The sequence below is a fragment of the Sturnira hondurensis genome, unplaced genomic scaffold (genome assembly GCF_014824575.4).
Source record: "Sturnira hondurensis isolate 20B ecotype Veracruz unplaced genomic scaffold, ASM1482457v3 Scaffold0024805, whole genome shotgun sequence".
Lineage (NCBI taxonomy): Eukaryota > Metazoa > Chordata > Mammalia > Chiroptera > Phyllostomidae > Sturnira > Sturnira hondurensis.
In genome coordinates this window covers 1,897,552-1,917,663 of record NW_028097436.1, presented here as the reverse complement: position 1 = coordinate 1,917,663, position 20,112 = coordinate 1,897,552, and the positions used below count along the sequence as shown (strand labels likewise).

Here is a 20,112-nt window from a genome sequence, read left to right as displayed (position 1 = left end):
TGGCTGTGTCAGTTAAGGCTTTGACACAAACTGTCAGCTTCTCCATTGACAAAGTGTATGTCAACTAAGATTCCTGACTGTAATATTTAAACAAGCTCCTTTTTCTTCACCCATACCAGTGTCTTAATTTTTTTCTGTCAGGTAAGTGATGAAAATGATGTGTTCTGAATATGCACCCCGATTTCCTTGTAGTTCTCTGAGATTGTCTTTTTTATTCCAGGAGGCAGTTTAATAGAGTATAAGTTTTGGAGTCATTTTTACAATATTGAGTCTCTCTGTCCAGGAACTTGGTTCGCCTTTCATGCATTCCAGGCCTCACTTATGTGTCTCAGAAACATTTAAATTTTTCTCTTGACTATCGGGGGTTACATACTTATGAATTAACTTTTATTTTTATAATTTTTTGCTGGTTAACCAAAAATATGACAAGCAAAAATTATTTTGACAATCTGATTTAAATAAACAAAGTATTTGATAAGCATTCAGAAAGTATCTATCTCATCAGATTGTTATAGGGATTAAATAAATTATTGCATATAAGACACTTTGAACTGTACCTAGTGCATAGTAAGCACTCAGTAAATATTAGTATTCATTATTTTCAGATGCATTAAAATATCACACTGCCCAAGGCATTACTGGAAAAAATCTGCCACTATAACCTAATAAAATATATAGTGTACTTATAATTAGATAGCTATGATTAAGTGGAATAAGGCCTGCTATTGAAAAGAGTTCATTTTTCCAAAACTACACTTTGCATGGAAAGACAGAATGAGGTCATGTGAGGAGAACAGCGCATGCAGGAAGTACTGTGTGAAGAGCTCACTATGAAGTCGATCTGGCCATGCCTAGTTTACGTTTAGTTTATCTCACTACCTCCTGAAAGTTAAAACTGACGTCTCCCAGCACCGTTCACAGGCTGAGTTGTCATGTTATAGGAGATGTTCGCAACGACATTTATGTCACCCTGATCCACGGGGAGTTTGACAAAGGGAAAAAGAAGACGCCCAAGAACGTGGAGGTGACCATGTCTGTGTGTGACGAGGAGGGCAACACCCTGGAGGTACGCACCGTGACCCTGAAATGCCACCGCCATCATGCGCTTTCCCGGAACTGGGCGCTCCGGCCTATGGTTGATTGTTCTGCTCATTAGGGTGCATTTGGGTTTCCATAAGGAAAAACTGTGAAACCTGTTAAATTTGTGATTAGCCATGACCGGTTTTAGTAAGGAACCCATTTAGACTCTCTTCGTATTTTTGTATTTTGCCTGTGCTGAGAAATATCTCAAGCCACTCATGATTTCATTTGTACCTTCTCAATGCAGTGGTCCTTTGTCATTCTATTCAGCCACTTCCCAGCCTGTCCCCCATTCCTTGGGGGCTTGAGCGAGGTGGCGTGTGTACCCAGAAGTGCTGGGCTCTCCCTGTACCAGGCGAGCAGAGCCAAAGTGGATGCACCCAGCAGAGGCTGTCGGACCGGCAGCCTTTTGGTTAGAGGTCAGCTGCCACAGTCTGTTAGTTTCAGGAATCAGGGCTCAGGACGCCGCGGCCCAGAGAGAGTAAGAGATTTTCCCCAGGAAACACAGGTTAATGGTGGAGCTGGAAGTGGATCCAGGGTGTCTTGACTTTCTGCCCAGAGTTCCTCCAGCCATTCACGTGGAGGAGAAGTGAGTCTGGGCTCTGACATCAGAGGAAAGGATACAGGCAGGAGGCCTGCCCTGTCTCAGTGACATCTGGCTCCTCGTGGATGAGCCGTGGTCCCCTGCTTTGGAATCCCAGAATCCTGCTGTCTGTGCACTCAGCTCACTGTGTGCTGCGCTGCAGGGGCCCTTGAGGGAACAGCAGCGTGTCACTTCCCCTTGAATATGTAGTCTTTTCTGTCTGCATCATGAGACAAGCAGAGTGCTGTGGGCCAGGGCATGAGAGCAATCCATATGTGCTATTGGTAGAGCCCCTTAGCCCATGAGTTCAAGTACACATCTTCTCCAAGTCGGCCATTTCATGGCTTTGCTAACTAACTTGGAGGTACTCCCATGGAAGCCTGGTTTTACTTCCTCAGTGGTTCATTGCTAGGAAAAAGGACAGAATGAGTTTTGGGGAGGGTGCCATACCTATACAGCAGGTCCTTAAGACAGTGTGGACGGGACCTCGGGCAGCCATGGGCCTGCATCTGTGCCGTGCTTCTGGCCGCCCTCACTAGGCCTCTGTTCCCTGAGAGAGGAGATGAGAGGAAAGGAAGAGGACTGTGTGTGTCTAGGGAGTGAAGAAGAAATAAACATTGCAGCAAAGAGGAGTGTTAGGACGGTGCAGGCTCCCTTAGCGATCACCACACCGAGACCCTCGAGAAAGTTGTAGCAGCTCGTTCTTACTCAGTTCTTCGTGCCCCGAAGGTGCTCAGTGTGCAGCCGCCCTGGGCTGGCTGTGTGGAGGGCAGAGGGTGCATGTGTGGAGTGGGGGGTGCCTCTATTTTTCTAGATAACATTATCCTCTGCATTTTTTTCTCTCCATCTAAAGAAAGCGATTCATCCTGGTGCGGGATACGAAGGCATTTCAGAGTACAAGTCAGTAGTCTATTACCAAGTCAAACAGCCCTGTTGGTATGAAACTGTCAAGGTGAGAATGTAGCTCCTATCATACATTCCTTTTTACCTGCAGGTCATTCCTACTTTATCCCGAAGTCTCAGATAGGTTGCATGTGGTGCACAATAAGAAAACTGATCATTACAATTCTGCTGAAGAGTATTTAAGACACTCAGACTTCTCAAATGGCATCCTCATTCGTGAACATGTGGAATTTGAATAGAGAGACTGAATGCAGTGATGGAAGAGGCTGCCAGAGGGCCCACCACCAAATGGCAGTTCCCACTCTGTAAGGAGTGGCCTCACAGTTTTTTCTTCTTGGACTTAGTCTAAGCAAGTTTTCTGGGCCTCTTTTCTGTTTAGATATGTATATTGCAGACTGAAAAGTGCTTTTCAGATCAGTCTTCTCATGGGAACCTCTCAGTAGCCCTGAGACTAAACCATTCAGGGCTGTAAGGCCCTTTCTGATCAGGTGCCTGGGAGTCCAAGAACTTAGTGACCTCCAGGGTCCTGCAGCTGTTCAGTGTCAGAGCCTGAATTGGAGCCCGCTTCTGAATCCCGGGCTCCGCCCGCTGTCTCTCATCGCAGCCTTCCGAGTTCTCCACAGAAAACTCAGAAAAGACACATTTGTGTTAATATCTCAATACTGAAGTAACTATTGTCCACTGTATTTTATACTTCAGTTGTTTTGAATTATGCTGTTTATACAAATGTATACTGTGCTTTTGAAAAGTACTTATCTCAAAGCTTTAAATGTATTCAGAAGTGAATTTGTAGGTACTTGTGTAATATTCCATCACATCATTATGCCAGGGCTTAACTGTCACAAATTCTGTTCTTTTCATTGCCCTGTATTTCTGTTTTTGCTGTCCCACTTCATTATAAAAGCAGCAAAGTCTTCCTTGTCCCCAGTACATATCTTCTCCTTCTATTATGACCAAATCAATACCATATAAATATGCACCTTGCAGTCTGACACCTAGACGCCTCAAAGGACTGGTCTTTCCCCTCTGAAATAGCTCCTGCTTTGTACTTGAGAAAGCACTAGAAATTTCCAATATCTCCATTCTTGGACTCTTTATAAACAGCAAAGATCTTCTCCTGAGAATCTTTGAGCGTGAAAGTGGCTCCCTCTCCTTTGAACAAAAGCTTCACCAAATCACACTTTGTAGGCATTGGTGCTGTGACCAGACCCTAGAATTGAGCTGGATTCTGTGAAATGAACTGTGAGCACAAAGGCACGTGTACTTGTACATGATGAACTTCCTGTTATTGCAGGTGTCCATTGCTATAGAGGAGGTTGGTCACTGCCACATACGGTTCACCTTCCGGCACCGATCGTCTCAGGAATGTGAGTACCAGGAGGCCCACGCCACCTCCATAAACACGCTTCCTCTCGCTGGGCGGTGCTTCCTTGGGTCAGCAGAGCTTGGAAACTGGAACCTACTGGGTGGTGCTAAGGAAATCAGAACAAAAAAACCTTCTCCTGGGCTTTCAAGATCTCTGCTATTATTCTGATCAGAATTTCCCAAAAATGTGCTCTGTGAATACTGAATTTTTGTATGATGTTAACAGGTGCCGTACGACAGAAGGGGTTTCCCAGTCAGACAGGGCTGGGAAGTGCTCTGCGTCTTACCTCCCTCTTAAACATCCCCGCTGGTGCGGCCCTGTTGCTGAGAGGTCCCGCAGAGAGAGAACTGTTGGATATGAAACTGTTTAATCTGTTGTCTCAGATTACAGATAATGAAGTGGCTGCCCCAAAGTGTGGCCAGAGAAAAAATTGATCACAAAATTTCTGCAAGTGTCTTGTAATTTGGCACTGCGCAAAAATGCAGTTCTTTATTTCAAACTGAATGGGTTGGGTGCACCCATGTACCAGACCACAGCCCAGGCCCTGGGTCTGTCACAGCCGATGGGACACAGCCACTGCTCTGAAGTGCTTTTTGGCCGTGAGGAAGATGAGCAAGAACACATGTGGTTAAGTTCAGAACAGTGGCATGGGCTCCAGCGGTAGGCAGAGCTGTTGGGGCTCACTGGGCAGTGCGGCTCACCCTGGCCGTGCGCGAGGTTTCCTCCGTCTTAGCTGAGACCCGAAGGTGAGGTCATAGCCCACCAAAGGGTGACAGTGGAGAAAGTGTTTGAAAACCAAAGTGACCTCAGCGGGGCTGCAGGGGGAGCAGGGGGAGCAATCATAATTCTAGGCTGAAAACCATGAAATGGCCTTTGTCAGTGTCAAAGAGTCAAATGTCGGCCGTTTCGTATGGCTCCACGTAATGCTAAGCTACCATTTAGCAAGCTTGAGTGTGTACCAGACACTCCGTGAAGCTCTGTTTCCACATACCTGGTTTATACCCACAATCCGATACAGGACGTACTGCTCTTATGCACGTTTGTATGTAAAGAACCTGAGCACAGAGGTTAAGTGCTTGGCCACGCTCACGGTGCTAGTAAGTGGCAGAGCCTGGGTTGGCACCTTTCCAGTCTGGGTCCAGGCAGGCTGGAGCCAGGTTGCGGCAGATGAAGGTTCTTTTGAGCCCTGTTCTGGAGGAGACATTTTTTTAAAATACATATTTTATTGATTATACCATTACAGTTGTTCTGTTCCCCCCCTTCATTCCCCGCCACCCGCACACCCCCTCCCCCACCATTCTCCCTCCCTTAGTTTATAACCACATGTCTCAAGTTCTTTAGATTCTATATTTCCCCTACTATTCTTGCCCTCCCCCCTATCTATTTTCTACCTACTGTCTATGCTATTTTCTGTACCTTCTCCCCCCTTCTCCTCCTCCAACTCCCCTGTTGCTAACCCTCCATGTGTTCTTCATTTCTATGGTTCCACTCCTGATCTAGCTGTCCTCTTGGTTTGCTTTTGTTTTAGGTGTGGTTGTTCATAACTGTGAGTTTGCTGTCCTTTCACTGTTCATATTTTTCATCTTCTTTTTCTTATATAAGTCCCTTTAGCATTTCATATAATAAGGGCTTGGTGATGATGAACTCCTTGAACTTGACCTTATCTGAGAAGCACTTTATCTGTCCTTCCATTCTAAATGAAAGTTTTGCTGGATAAAGCAATCTTGGCTGTAGGTCTTTGGATTTCATGACTTGGAATACTTCTTTCCAGCCCCTTCTTGCCTGTAAGGTCTCTTTTGAGAAATCCGCTGACAGTCTGATGGGAACTCCTTTGTAGGTGACTGTCCCCTTATCTCTTGCTGCTTCTAGGATTCTCTCCTTCATTTTAATCTTGGCTAATGTAATTATGATGTGCCTTGGTGTGTTCCTTTTTGGGTCCAACTTCTTTGGGACTCTCTGAGCTTCCTGGACTTCCTGGAAGTCTATTTCCTTTGCCAGACTGGGGAAGTTCTCCTTTATTATTTGTTCAAATAAGTTTTCCACTCGTGGCTATTTCTTTTCCCCTTCTGGTACCCCTATAATCCGGATGTTGGAACGTTTCAAGATGTCCTGGAGGTTCCTAAGCCTCTCCTCATTTTTTTGAATTCTTGTTTCCTCATTCTTTTCTGGTTGGATGTTTCTTTCTTCCTTCTGGTCCACTCCCTTGATTTGAGTCCCAGTTTCCTTTCCATCACTATTGGTTTCCTGTGCATCTCCCTTCATTTCAATTAGTTTAGCCTTCATATGTTCCTCTAATTTGTGACTATAATCAACCAGTTCTGTGAGCATCCTGATGACCAGTATTTTGAACTGTGCTTCTGAGAGGCTGGCAATCTCTTGGTCACTTAGAGTTATTGGCTCTGGGGCTTTGAGTTCTCGAGCCATATTTTGGTCTGTTCGTGCCTGTTATGTATGAGGATCAGAGCCCTAGGTGTTCACCAGAGCAGGGCAACTCAGTTGCTGGGTTGTGACGCTGTATGTGGGGGCGGGGCCAAAGAGGAGCAATGGCGGTCCTGTCTGCCGCCTTTCACCTCCGCCGCCACAGGTGCTGCAGCTGCCACCGTCACCAGGGCCCGTGCGTTTCGTCCCACTGCACTCGAATGTGCCACCGCTGTCAGCCTGCCACCGCTGTCAGCCCTCCACCACTGGGTTCGCCGCTGGGGCCTGCGCGGTCCATCTCTCTGTGCGCAAATGTGTGACCGTGGTCAGTCTACCCCACACCCTGACTGTGTCCGGGCTGCCTGTGCACCTAGGTCGGGGGATATTTCCTACCTGACCCTGCTCTGCTACTGGCTCCACCCCTCTTACCAGTCCCGGTTGAATGGTTCATTGTTGTCGGACTTCCGTATAATTCAATTTTCTGTTCTTTGGCTGTGTCTTTGTTTTCCTAACCTTTGTTGTATTCAAACTTGGTTGTGGGAGAAGGCACAGTTTCCACCTATGCCTCCATCTTGGCGGAAGTCCTCACATTCTGTAGGAGACATTCAAGGGTGTTTACGGGGGTTGTGGGGGTGGTTTGGTATGTGATTGTAACAGCTTTGTTCATAATGTCCTCATACTGGACACCGCCCAGGTAGTTGTCAGAGTAGGAGAGGACAAAGAAGGTGGGTCACTGCTTAGCCAACGTGGGGACATAGGAGACACAGCAGACTGTAGAGTTGTGTCTGCAGTGAGAATAGGCCCTGAATGCACCTGGCTGTCGGCGTCTGGGGTGCAGTGAGCTCACATCTGAAGAGCAGGAGTTGGGAGGGGACTGTCCTCCCCAAATGGTGCAGAGCACACCCCACACCTCTCCTGGCACTTGGGCTAATGTCTGGGAAGGAGGAGCAGAGGAGACACCTGCTGGAAATTTTTGGAGCAGGGTGATTGACCTGATAAGGTTTGATTTTGGAGTCTCACTCTAGCTGCAGTGTAGAGGAAGTGATGGCGGATAGGACTAGAGACAGAAAGACTGGAGAGGGAGGTCCTTGTAGAAACCTAGGGAAGAAGTAGCGGCAGCCTGAACTTGGGGAGGAACAGAAGGGAGGAAGAGAGAAGTTCCAGGGGTATTCAGGACATGGACTTGACATGGGGTGGAGTCGGCGTGGACCCTTGTGTCTTTGATTTCAATAACTGAGTGGTTGCTGGTCTTACTCATTTGTAAATCCAGAGAGAGGAGCATACCTGGAGCTCCCAGAAGATTTTGGTTTGGAAGATACTTCCTTTAGGGAGCCTGCAGGCACACACAGCATGGATGGATTATGGTAACTTGCTGACCTGTGCTGGGTATAGCATGATGAATATCATGCCTCAGAGCAGAACATGGAGTCAGACGTTATCGCCAGCACTTCTGGTAATCTTTCAGCATGGCTCAGACACGTTATTTCTGTCTTTTCAGCCAGAGATAAATCAGAGCGAGCCTTTGGGGTGGCCTTCGTGAGGCTGATGAACCCGGATGGCACCACCCTGCAGGACGGGAGGCATGACCTGGTGGTTTATAAGGTGGTACGAACAGAATGGGAAAGGACTGGGGAAATATTTGCTCTTTCTGAAAGGGGTTCTGGAGATTCCTTTCAGATTTATGCATTTAAACATCAAAAAGTTCTCTAGAGCTAGGCTTTGCCTCTTTGAGGAAATCCCGAGGTCTGCACCCCACCAGCTACAGGGTGTATTCAGGGGTCCCATCCTTTTCTGCAGAGACTGCATTGAATTCTCAGCTCGGCTCCTTCCCCTGCAGATGGCGCTCCAGGGCAGGGACCATCAAGGGCTGGGTCCGAGTGTGGTGCGCGTGGTAGGACGTGGTTTTCATTATCAGCATGAACCAGGCACCACTTCTCTGATCAGGCCTGTTTCCTTCCCTGACAGTTTTGTCCTCTAGCTGCTCCAGAGCTATCGCATCTACTGAGATTTCCGAGTAGGAAGTAGATGCCAGAAGGTCTCATTTACCTAGCAGCATTGCAGACTTGGCAGCGTTTTTGAGGTGTATCTACCTGATCTGCCTTTTCCTTAAGAGCTGTTATTAGTTCATAAATAGCTTTGAAAGGTATGGCAAGCCATTTCCCAATGAACCCAGACAGCCCAATGATACACAATTGTGATCATTTAGAGGTTGAAGGAAATGAAATCCAACCCTATTCTTTAATACGTATTTATTTATACCAGAGGCCCAAGTTATTCTTGGCCTACCTCATCACTTACTCCATTTCCATTCAATGTTGCAATTATTTCTGGGCTCCGGCCCTGGGAAGGTATCGCAGGGTCTCCACTGGGAAGGGATCCAGGTGTAATTTGATCAGGCCTCATTTCTTCTGCTGCAAATGCATTATGTCCATGAGAGATACCCTTTTCGTTGGCATGTCAGGATTCGCCCGTCATTTGGTGTTGCTGACACGCTGCCTTTTCAGGGAGAGAACAAGAAGATGGAAGAGGCCAAGTACTACCTGACCCTGCCTGGAACAAAGGTGGAGATGGAAGAAAAAGAGCTCCAGGCATCCAAAACTCCGGCCAACTTTACCCCAGCCAAGGACAGCACAAAAGATAGCTTTCAGATTGCCACTGTCATTTGCTCCACAAAGCTCACCCAGAACGGTAAGTACGGGGTGGCCTGGCACCGCAGTGCGCTCTCTGCTCCATCCTCCTGGGAGCCTTTGCTGGACTCGACCAAAAACCTCAGCTCCTCCTGGGGTGGTGTTGTCCATCATTCAAACAGGATAAAAAGTATTTTTGGTATTTTCTAATGTTGTCAGACCTATAAATACATTTGACAGGACCCACCAAGGTGTTCTTTCTGGATTTTGTACGGATGTAGTAAACAGAATCTGATCATTTGGATGGGTCACTTTAGTTCTGACCTCTCCTGTAGCAACCTCTAGGCTTCGATACACAGCCTGTTGACAGTTACTGCAAATTGGCATATATTGCACTACACATTTTTAACAAATGATTTAATTATTTTCTATTTCGTAGCTTTTGTACTGAAATGAGCACATCCTGTGGGAAAAATCATTTTAAATTATGAAATGTATTCAAATAATGGCTTAAAATGGGTCTTTTCTGGACAAAGGAAATTAAGAATCTAACTTACATTTAGAATCTTTAGAAAAATTAGAAAGTCTAACATTTCTATCCTTCAAGGCAGCAAAGACCTCCGAAAATGTGTCCTGTATAATCTGTGCGACAAGAGATGTGAGCGTTGGGGTAGGACCCTGGCAGGGGGAATGCAGCCTGTCGCCTGCACAGACAGGTCTGGCCGGGGCCAAGGGTTCCCTCCATCCCCCAGCGGTCTCCTCTTTCCCGGGTTTTCCTGAGCAGTCAGGGATTTTTTCTGTATAATCAGCTGAATAGTTAAAATGGGCTTCATTTTGTTCCTCCTGGAAATCTCCAATATCTCTTCACCTCTCTGGTATATATCATGGCATTCGAGAGCCCATAGTTATTCCTCACTCATTGAACATACATAGTGTGTTATGAGTCCTACCAAACACAGTGAGTCGGGAATCAGCTGCTCAAGGGATTTGCCTTAGAAATTCTGTCACCCGTGCTATGCACTGGGTTTGTTGCCTCTGTCCTCTTAGAAGAGTTGGTTGGGTACCTGGTAAGGGCTCTTTCCAGGGGCATGCTGAGTGAGACAAGACAGGTTAGATACAAGGTGCAGTCAAGGATCAGAGGTTGGTTATCTTTCGCAGGGTCCATACTGTTTTTGATGAATTATCGTTGGCTAGAGAACAAGTGTCTAGGCTTAAAAGAGTGAAGTTCAAAGCAGATATCTATCAGAAAGTAAAAATACACTCATCCAAAATTAAGCCAGAAAAATGGCCAAACTTTGGAGATAATATAAAGATCTGTGGTTGCAAAGGACTCTGGGGGAGAGAGGTAGAGATGAATTGGCAGAGCCACTGGGGATTTCAGAGCAGTATAACTGCACTACTACATGACATTGTAACAGATGCAGGTCATTATATACCTGTTAAAACACACCGAATGTACTACACGAGTGAACCCTGACGTACATTATGGGCTTTAGTTAATAAACTCTGTTAATTGGGACAAGTGTACCACAGGATGCACGGTGTTCCCGGGGAACTGGGGGGCAGTGAAGGGATTTGTGGGAACTCACTATACTTTCTGCTTCATTTTTCCGTAAACTTCATACTGCTCAAAAAATCTGTTGATTAAGATCAAACAAAAACAAAAATTTAGACCAGAAGACTTTCTGGTGTTTCACAGATGAGATAACAGGCTCATATCAGCAACATCATCCTCACTAGGTAAAAAGTAAATGTGATAAATGGCTAATATCAGGTGAAATGCTACAACATTTATGAAATTGACTTAGAAGGTGTCTCAAAAATATAAAATGTGTTCAGGCCCTTTGACCCAGTGATTTGACTCCTAGAAGTGGAACCCAAGTAAACAATGAGAGGTGTTAGGAAGATTAGTGTGTGAGGACATCCCCTGTGATCCATGATAGGGGAAGAGTGGAAATAACTAAACATCCAATACATGGGTCACTTTGAATTATATAGTGGACTTAATGGCAAAATATACGCAGCTGCCAAATATACTTTAAAACAGAAAGACAAGAAAAATTTTATGTTATGCAGAGTGAAATCTCTGCATCATTTGAATATATGAAGAGTATTTGGAGCCAGTTGCCTGTGTTCAAATCCCAGCTCTTCCACTTAGTAGTTGTCTCATCTTAGGCAAGTCACTCGATCTCTCTGTGACTTGGTTTCTCCGTCTTTAAAATGGGAGTAACAATAGTATATGTCCCAAAGGATGAAGTAAATTAAAATAAGTAAAAGCAAAGTGAAAGTGTCTAGCCCCTTGTAAACTGTTACTGATATTATATGGATATTAACTGTTCTTACTACCATCGTCCTCATTATCTTATGTACACAGAAAAAGACAAAAAGGCATAACTGCAAAAGTTTAGATCTTATTTATTCTTCTTGGTATCTTCCTAATTTTTAAAGTGTTACACGTTAAGTATGGTGGTAGACTACATAAAGCGTTCGTGTGAGGGATCCCAGGTGGTGGAGGAGTGAGTGGAAGCCACGCTACCCTGCTCCCAGGACCAGTCTGGAATTACAACTACCTTGTAGACAAAGCATCCCGAGGAACCGGCTGAGCACCAGCTGGACAGAAGCCGTAAAACCACAGTCAGAAGAAAGCATTCCTGTGCTGTGGGGACTCTCGAGGGATACTTGAGAGGGAGAGCATTTATGGAACCTCTAGTCGGCCATCCTTCCCAGAGACTAGAGTTCAAAGAAAACAAGTAGTAAAAGCTTGGAAATTAACTCCTAATGCTGATCAAGAGGAATTTCTGTTAGAGACAGCCATACTATTATGTGGCTTAGTAGCTCCATGTCAGCTTTTAGGGAGCAGAACGTAAATACTGGGCCTGTGGCACCCATACCGCCCCGCTTCTAAACATTCCACACCCGGCTGCCCAGCTGTGACAGCCACTGGCCTTGGGTAACGTGTGACATTTAACTAAAACCAAATAAGGTTATGAATTCAGTTCCTTCACCTCACTCGGCCCGTTTCAGGGGCACAGTAGTTTCGGGCAGCTGGTGGCCTTGGTGTCGGACAGCGTGGGTGTGCCCCGTTCCTCCACCACCACCACCAGGGGCTCCATTGGGGACTGTCCTCTTTTCCCTGTTGTCATCTCACTCCCAGTGTTTAGATCTCAGGACAACTCATCCTGTCATACCCCCAAAAAGCCGTGAATACTCTCCTGTGCCAGAGAAGGTTTAAGGTGGCAAACTGATCTAGGCCAGAGAGGCAGATCTTCATCAGCTTGGGTCGGGCAGGAAGAGGCAACAGGTACGGGCAAGGTGGGGAGACCAGCAAGATGCCGTGAGCATCCGAGAAAGCAGGGCCCTCGTGGGCTCTTCATGTAGCTGCTTTCCTCCAACTTGATGTAAAGATAATGAACCGATGTAATTCATTCTGGGAAAGAAGAAGCTGGAGAGCGTTAACACACCACCCATCTCTGCGGGCCTTTCCTGGTCAACGGGGCAGCCGTTCTTTCCACAGAGACCGAGACCAAAGGCGTTTCTCTGTAGACCTTAGAAGGCCTGTTCAGACTTAACAGGTTAAAAGCCACTAGCCCTTGTTAGAGACAGGACTTGTAGACTCTTCATTATTTTTTTCAAAATGAGAACAGACCAGTTTTCATGGGATCACTCGATGCTGGACCCCGATGGAGGGGGAGGATACATTAGTTGTTCCAGAAAAGGCGGAGGGGAGTTCCTGCAGGCGGGGGTCCCACGCCAGTCCGTTCACAGCCGGCCCAAGCACATGCAGACCCCAGCATTGCCATTAGTAAGCTCAGTTGATGAATCAGAAAATCAAGTTAAAGTGCTACAATATTTTGCCTAAGATCGTAAGTGGAGGTCTTGGGTCTGTGAGTGGATATATAACTTCAAAGTATATGGTTTTGTCTTTATTAAATGTTACAGTTTCTAATCCTCTCCCAAAGGTATTCCCTATCCTAGGTTTGGGGACTATCATTTAGAGCATCCTGAATTCTCACACTTCCTGGGGTGGAAATTGGGACAACTTTGGATGACATGGGATAACACGGGGTAACGTGGTCACTCCTGTGGATGCAGAAAGTCTACTCCAGTTTAATGCCTCAGAGGAGCTGCTGCACCTCGAGACTAGAAGACATACACGAAAGTTCAGAGCAGAGTTGTTTGTGGAAGCAGAACCCTGGAAGCCACCCAAATGTTCATTGACAGCAATGAATGAATAGTTACAGTACATTTGTACAAGGGGATAGACGTTACGCAGTAGGGAAGACTAGCTAAAGCCGTGTGCATCAGCCGGCATGAGTCACAGACACACAGCAGCCCAGCCTGTCTCCCTGATGCTCTGCCACCGCTTTTCTGGCCCCAAGAGCTAGCATCCGGCAGATGCCAGATGTATTCCCTAGAGGAGCAGCAACGGGGCATGCCAGTGTCTTACGGAGTGAGCCTCTGGGCGGACTGACGGCATCTTTGCAAATGCCTAAAGCTGCTGGGTGACTGCAGTATCTCAGTCCTTTTCCTGAGGCAGCAGTGAGTGAAGTAGTGAGCAGAGTGGTACCATTGGCTGGCCTGCAGCAGAAAGAGAGATGGGAAGCCAGAAGAGGGCAGTGCCCCTGGACGGGCCTAGCAGAGGGCCTATTATTAAGTAATGAAAGAAGGGGGGGAAGGAGGCAGTAAGGAATGAAGAATTGTACTGAGCACCTGATCAGATTCCTTAGGACTGCTGGTTCTCTTTTCATTCACCATTCACTCATTCATCAAACGTATTGAACATCTACTAGGTACCCAGCAGCATGATAGGGTTATAAGAATGTGAAAGCAGTGTGCCTTGAGTGGCTCAAATCTATGGGAAGAATGAAAGAGATGCCAAGTGTATTTTTTAATTTTTTGTGTGTACATGTATGTATATATGTGTATACATGTATACAGAGGAAGAAGTACCCACAGCAGAGAATGATTGCGAATTTTTTCCCAGAGGAAATAAAGGTAGAGATGGGTCTTGAAATTTAAGTAGGAGCTTACAATTACGTAGTAGTGGGCACATTTCAGACAGGGAAGAATACATGCAAAGCCGGGAAGAATACATGCAAAGCCAGGAAGCTGTTTCGGAGCATGCCATCGTGTGGGGTCTGACTGCTGTGGGTAAGGAGAGAATGGTGGCCAGGGGCCTGGCAGGAGGGCCACCCTGGGGCCTCATGCTTTGTGAGTGGTTCTGGGACTTGATTCTGTTGACAGTGGGGGTCTGTAGGCACTGGGTTTTAGAGACTTTGAGAAAACAAACAACATGCAAGCCAATAAAACAAGCATACCTGTGACACAAACGAACTATTTTAATGAAAGGTGTATGTTTTCAACTACTTATATGTGTGTGTATTCATTAATTAAAAACTGTATTGCTGGCCCCGGCTAGTGTAGCTCAGTGGATTGAGCACAGGCCTGCGAACCAGAGGATCGCGGTTCAATTCCCAGTCAGGGCACATGCCTGGGTTGCAGGCTGGTTCCCTGCAGGCCAACTCCCAGCAGGGGACGCTCGAAAGGCAACCATACATTGATGTTTCTCTCCCTCTCTCCTTCCCCTCTAAAGATAAATAAATAAATAAAATCTTAAAAAAAAACTGTATTGCTGCTTTAACTAGATAAAGCTCTGTTACTAGTAAGAGTAACTTGATGTACTAAACAGAACACTAAAGTAGTAAAGGTCCAGGCACCTGCCATATTTCCCTGGGACACTGTAGTGGCTCAGCATTCATTAAAGCTGTAAGTGGCTTAAAAATTCAAAATTCTGCATTTTAAATGCAAAAGCAAGATTTTTGTCCTAGACTTACCTGAAGGGCTGTGAATCTGTTCGGCCTATTAGCGACTTACGTGATTTGTTCGTCTGTCTCTCTGCAGACTCCAGGCAGGCAGGATGTCAGAGTAGCAACAACTGTGATTGGTTGGGATCAGATAAACCCATAATGAGATTCCGTCCCCTCGAGTCCCTGGCAGTTGTGTGACCAAAGGCAAGGAATTCCATTTCACAAAGCCTCAGTCGGTTTCCTCATCTCAAAATGGGAAAAATCAAATCTGCTCTATAGCATGAATGAGATGTTTAAATGAATTAATGCATGCGTATAAGTTCCCTTTTCCCTTTGAACCCACCAAGCACATTAGTGACAAGGGAGAAACTAAGCAGGTGCAGCAGAACTAAGCAGAGGCAGGAGTGTGCGAGGTGTGGCTGGAGTGTCATTATTTGCAAAATGTGAGTTGTATTCAGGTATCATTTTATGTACATTAGTAACTGATATGTTTGTCTTTGAAAAATGAAAGACTGTAAGGTTTTCCTCTGATTTAGATAGGACACAGTAAATTGAAGAGTACATAAAGTATTGCCCACCATTAAGAACCGTTGTCTTGCCCTGGCTGGTGTAGCTCAGTGGATTGAGCGCAGGCCTGCGAACCACATGATCGCGGTTCGATTCCCAGTCAGGGCACATGCCTGGGTTGCAGGCCAGTTCCCCGCAGGAGACTCATGAGAGGTAACCATACATTGATATTTCTCTCCTTCTCTCCTTCCCTTCCCCTCTAAAGATAAATAAATAAAATATTTTTTAAAAAAGAACCGTTGTCTTTTCCAGAGAGTTCTGTAGCTCTACCCTGAAATGTTTTGGGTTGCTCTTTCTTATCTGTGTCTAATGTTTTTGGTTTGTGGTTGTTTCTCCTAGTTGACCTGTTAGGCTTGTTAAATTGGCGTTCGAACTCCCAGAACATTAAACACAACTTAAAGAAGTTAAAGGAGGTGGAAGGAGGAGAGATTGTTAAGGTATGTTTACATGGTCATACTTAGAAATATACCCACCATGTCATTATTTCAACACTTTAAATTAAACCTGTCATTGTAAATATGAAACTTTTTGGCTACAATGGGAAGCAAGTAGGTGATTTTTAAGAAAATGCTATTTGTAAACCTATGCTATTGAAGCTTAATTATCCCCAAATTTCAAACCAAAAGCACAAATAACCTCTGTTTTTCTTTCCTCAGTTTTTGCAAGATACACTAGATGCACTTTTTAACATAATGATGGAAATGTCAGACGATGAAACCTACGACTTTCTCGTGTTTGATGCACTGGTAAGCAGTTAAACCTCTTAACTAGTGCTTATTCTTTCAACTATGAGTTACTCATGTATAATAAACAATTGTAATGACTAGTGTCCTACATAAATATTAGTATACATCTGCCTTGACTATTTCTTGAGGCTAAATTTCTGGCAGTAAAATTAGAAACATTTCACTTACATTCAAAGCCTTTCTTTTTCTACTTCCTGTTAGATCTCAATTTTGATGTGCTTTCTCTTTCTCATGAGGGAAAACAAGGGTGTATGACGTTAGAAATCAGGAATCAGTTTAACTCACGTGAAAGCTGTCTGATCAAGAACCAGGAGAAACCCTTAACAAAGATGCCTGTGTGTGTGTGTGTGTGTGTATGTGTGTGTGTTCATGGGAGGGAGACTGACTTTACAAGTCAGAGATGAGTCTTCATCTCATATATGCAGGACACGCAGCTCTGCAGACAACTGAATTTGTCACACAAAGTAAGTAGCACACTGTCTGTTCTAAGACCTGAAATCTAGACAAAGGGAGGTAACCTGAGAAGGTAGGAGAGGGGGAGACACTGATACAACCAAGCCAAGCAGTACTTTTCTTATTGTTGGTGTTTAAACTCAATGCAGAGCTTTACCTGAATGTTGTCAGCCAAGGGGGAAGGTGAATTGCAACTTTAGGTCATTCACCAGCTTGGAGAACCTTGATACAATTGGGCAGTGTCCAGGGCATGGGAGGTAAGGGTGTCAGATGAAGACAGGAAGTACCTGCAGCTGAGGTCACAGCTGGCCAGGTTTCCAGGAGGGGGAGACTGTGGATCTGAGCTCTGCACCAAAGGTCTGGAGACACCTCCCTGCAGGACAGAATGGAGGGTAAGGGGCATAAATGGGAGTCTTGGGGGCTCTTTCTGTGTGCTTCCAGCATGGGTAGGTGCCAAGGGGTCATTTGAAGGTTATGCTTTTGGTAGCGAGACAAGTGTGAAATTGGGAGGCAGAAATCTGATGGAGTTTGGTTTCTGGGTCACCCACACTGCCCTCAGGAGGAGAAACTCAAGGAATATTTCACAGGCTGCATCCTTGGGTCAGAGTGTAGTGTTCTCACAGGAAGCCCCTGTCCGTGTCCCCCTCCCTCCTGCCCCACAGCCTGCCCTGACTTGTGTTACTGGTCAGCTGGACTCTCTTTGAAACAGCTCCCCAGGGCCGGGTGGCTTTTGTTCGTGTCTGCGCAGCGTCTAGCACAGTGCCCAGCACTTAATGGTGGTTCCTGTTCGTGTTCAATGAAACGGAACCTAAGGCTTGACTTCAGCTCTGGAATAGTACAGTGAGAATGGTGCAAACCTGATGAAGAAACAGCAGACAGCAAACCAACGTTAAACCCAGTTTGCTGCCCTGGCCAGTGTGGTTCACTTGCCTGGAGTCTCGTCCTGTACCAAAAGGTTTTGGGTTCAATTCCCGGTCTGAGTGTGCCCAAGAGGTAACCAATCAGCGCTTCTCTCTTGCATCGATGTTTCTTTCTCCTTTCCTTTCTCTCTGAAAGCAGTGAAAAAAAGTGTCTCTGGATGAGGCTTAAAAACAAAAAATAAAAATACAGTTTGCTGACAGAATGCCTAGGGCTTGTGCAGTGACACTATTTATTCGTGTCTCACCTTTGGCAGGTCTTCATTATTTCACTGATAGGAGACATCAAGTTCCAGCATTTCAACCCCGTCCTGGAAACCTACATTTACAAGCACTTCAGCGCCACTTTGGCCTACGTGTAAGTCGGGGTCCAGGGTGTGGCCTGTTGTCAGCTTGCGAGATGTGTGCCCTTAGCTGGAATGGTTGTTGAGAGATGAGAGGGTCATGGGCTCGGAACCTTGTTCTGAGCTTCCCCGTGGGAGAGGCACCGTGTGAGTGCTCTAACCCGGGGACAGGTGCAATGCTCTGCCTCTTCCCCCAGGGAGGTGACGAACAGAAAAGGCCGTGTGTCTTTAAGAAGACAGACCATCCAGGGGAGGCGCTGAAGCCGTAGACAGGGCTGTCAACCTCATGTTCACCAGGGACCACATCGGCCTCGAGGTTGCCTTCAAAGGACCAAATGTAATCTCAACTCCTTAACAGTGAAGGAGTAGTTACATTTGTATGATCCTAAAGTTACTTCAGCCCCTTGAAGGCTGGAACATAAGGCAGGGCAGGCGCCCATACCCGGAATCTTTGGTATGAGGTGTGTTGGAGACTGGCATGAGGCCCCAGAGGGAGCAAACAGTGGATTAAGCAAAAGTACATCTAGGAGAATTATCATGTATAAGACAAGAGAGGATTTCATTTGTCCTTCTTTTGCCTAGGAGTGGCCTCTCCCTCCTCCATAGTGTAGCCTTCTTTCTGTTTGGTTTGTGAGCCATGACCAAGGAGAACGGCTCAGCGCACTCACACTCTGCCTGGGAGTGCTCGGTCCACCACGTGTGCTGTGCGGCCTGCCACCCCCACCCTTGCCTCCTAGTTGCTGTGCAGAGCAGCGTGGTCCGTGGTGATGGCAATGGGGCAGAGATCGGCAAAGATCTTTCTGACAGTGGCTTTTGCCAGATCATGGCAGTTGCTACTGGCTGATCTTTAGGCCAAATCAATCATCCCTCGTGTCCTTTTCTGACCACAGCAGTGGTCCCCTGCAGCATAGGCACTGACTAACACAAGGATGCAGTGCCCACTGGGTTGGGGGAAGCGGCGCGGTGCCGTGGCAGGCTGACTGCAGCCAGCACCTCGACCTCTCGGGCAGCAGTGGCCGCAGCGAGGTGACCTTGGCACTGGACCTCCGTCACACAGAGCCAGATGCAGCCCTCCATGGCGCAGGCGTGCGTTTCACGTGCTTCCTGTGGGTTTCTTCTTAGAAAACTCAGAGAGCCCAGGAGAGTTCCGAGTATCAGTGCCCTCAAAAGTGAACTAGCAGAAGATTAAGTTAGTGTCTCATCTGAAGATGCTGGAAAGACAACAAGAGCCTTCCACAGCCCCAGAGCAGTGCTCTCTGTTGCGAGTGTGCAGCCAGGGGTGTTCTCCTCCTCCTCCTCCTTCCACACGCGATGACACTCCGTCTGCCTCCACATTTAAATATTCCCCCAGGTTTGAGCCGATCAGAGGGAAATAGACATCTTTTAAGGTGACTGCCTCAGATGGGCAAACTCTCCCTTACAAGGAGCCTCTAAAAATACCTGTATAATATACCGGAGGCTACTGTATCTTCAAAGTTTGAATCTCCAACTCTTTCATTCCTTCGTCCTGTGGTAAAATCCTACAAAGGGAAGGAAACCATCCCCCGTTTCTAAGCAGAAGGGGAGCTCTGAGTCTAGACCGTGGTGAGGAAACTAATTGCAGAGGAGTCAGTTTACCTGTTTGGGATGTGGTGGAGAAGGGACCGGATTCGCAGTGACTCTGTTTCCCCACTATGCCAAACCCCCGCTCTGTGGCACATCCACACCTCTGAGGACCACTCTGCCCCACGGACACTTTCCTTTCTCACCCTCTTCAGGAAACTCTCCAAGGTACTGAACTTTTATGTGGCTAACGCAGAGGACTCCAGCAAGACGGAATTGCTGTTTCTGGCTTTGAAAGCCTTAAAGTACTTGTTCCGATTCATCATCCAATCCAGAGTGCTCTACCTGAGGTAACGGTCACTGCAATAAGATGGGATGCCGAACCTTCTCTTCGTGGCGGGTTCCCTAATCCTGGGCTTGTGCTCAGCTCTGTGGGCTCCTGGGTCACCCAGGGGCCAGCTTTCAGAACATCAGGGCTGAAGGTGGAGGTAGGCTGGGAAGGCGTTAGGGAAGGTCTGTGCCAAGCCCTTCCAGGTCAGCAGAACTTCTGGGGCTGCAGTGACGGAGGACTTGGGCGTGCAGTTTGCTGGAAGCCTTGGTGGGGGTGGCAGCCCAGGGAGGCACATTCCTGTGGCAGGATTCCACACTGCAGGGAGGGGGCGTCCAGCCGCCATGGGGTGCGCAGATCTAGGACCATGAGCTGTTGGGGTGGTAGAGGGGAGGTGGCGGTGGTGGTTGGGGGCAGTGCTTCCTGAGCTG

At 46.7% G+C, this 20,112-nt stretch overlaps 1 protein-coding gene across 5 annotated transcripts in view; it reads left to right on the top strand.

Moving 5' to 3' along the window:
- The window catches only part of DOCK5 (dedicator of cytokinesis 5), a 197,287-nt gene that overhangs the window by 115,812 nt on the left and 61,363 nt on the right, over window positions 1–20,112 (top strand). For 3 of the 5 annotated variants that reach the window (XM_037038679.1, XM_037038676.1, XM_037038677.1), the window contains 9 exons: window positions 942–1,066; window positions 2,517–2,615; window positions 3,861–3,933; window positions 7,849–7,955; window positions 8,855–9,038; window positions 15,691–15,788; window positions 16,008–16,097; window positions 17,725–17,825; window positions 19,569–19,703. In XM_037038679.1, coding sequence (XP_036894574.1) covers window positions 942–1,066; window positions 2,517–2,615; window positions 3,861–3,933; window positions 7,849–7,955; window positions 8,855–9,038; window positions 15,691–15,788; window positions 16,008–16,097; window positions 17,725–17,825; window positions 19,569–19,703 — 1,012 coding nt within the window. The remainder of the gene's footprint in view (window positions 1–941; window positions 1,067–2,516; window positions 2,616–3,860; window positions 3,934–7,848; window positions 7,956–8,854; window positions 9,039–15,690; window positions 15,789–16,007; window positions 16,098–17,724; window positions 17,826–19,568; window positions 19,704–20,112) is intronic. The other 2 variants (XM_037038680.1, XM_037038678.1) reach the window with 1 other exon arrangement.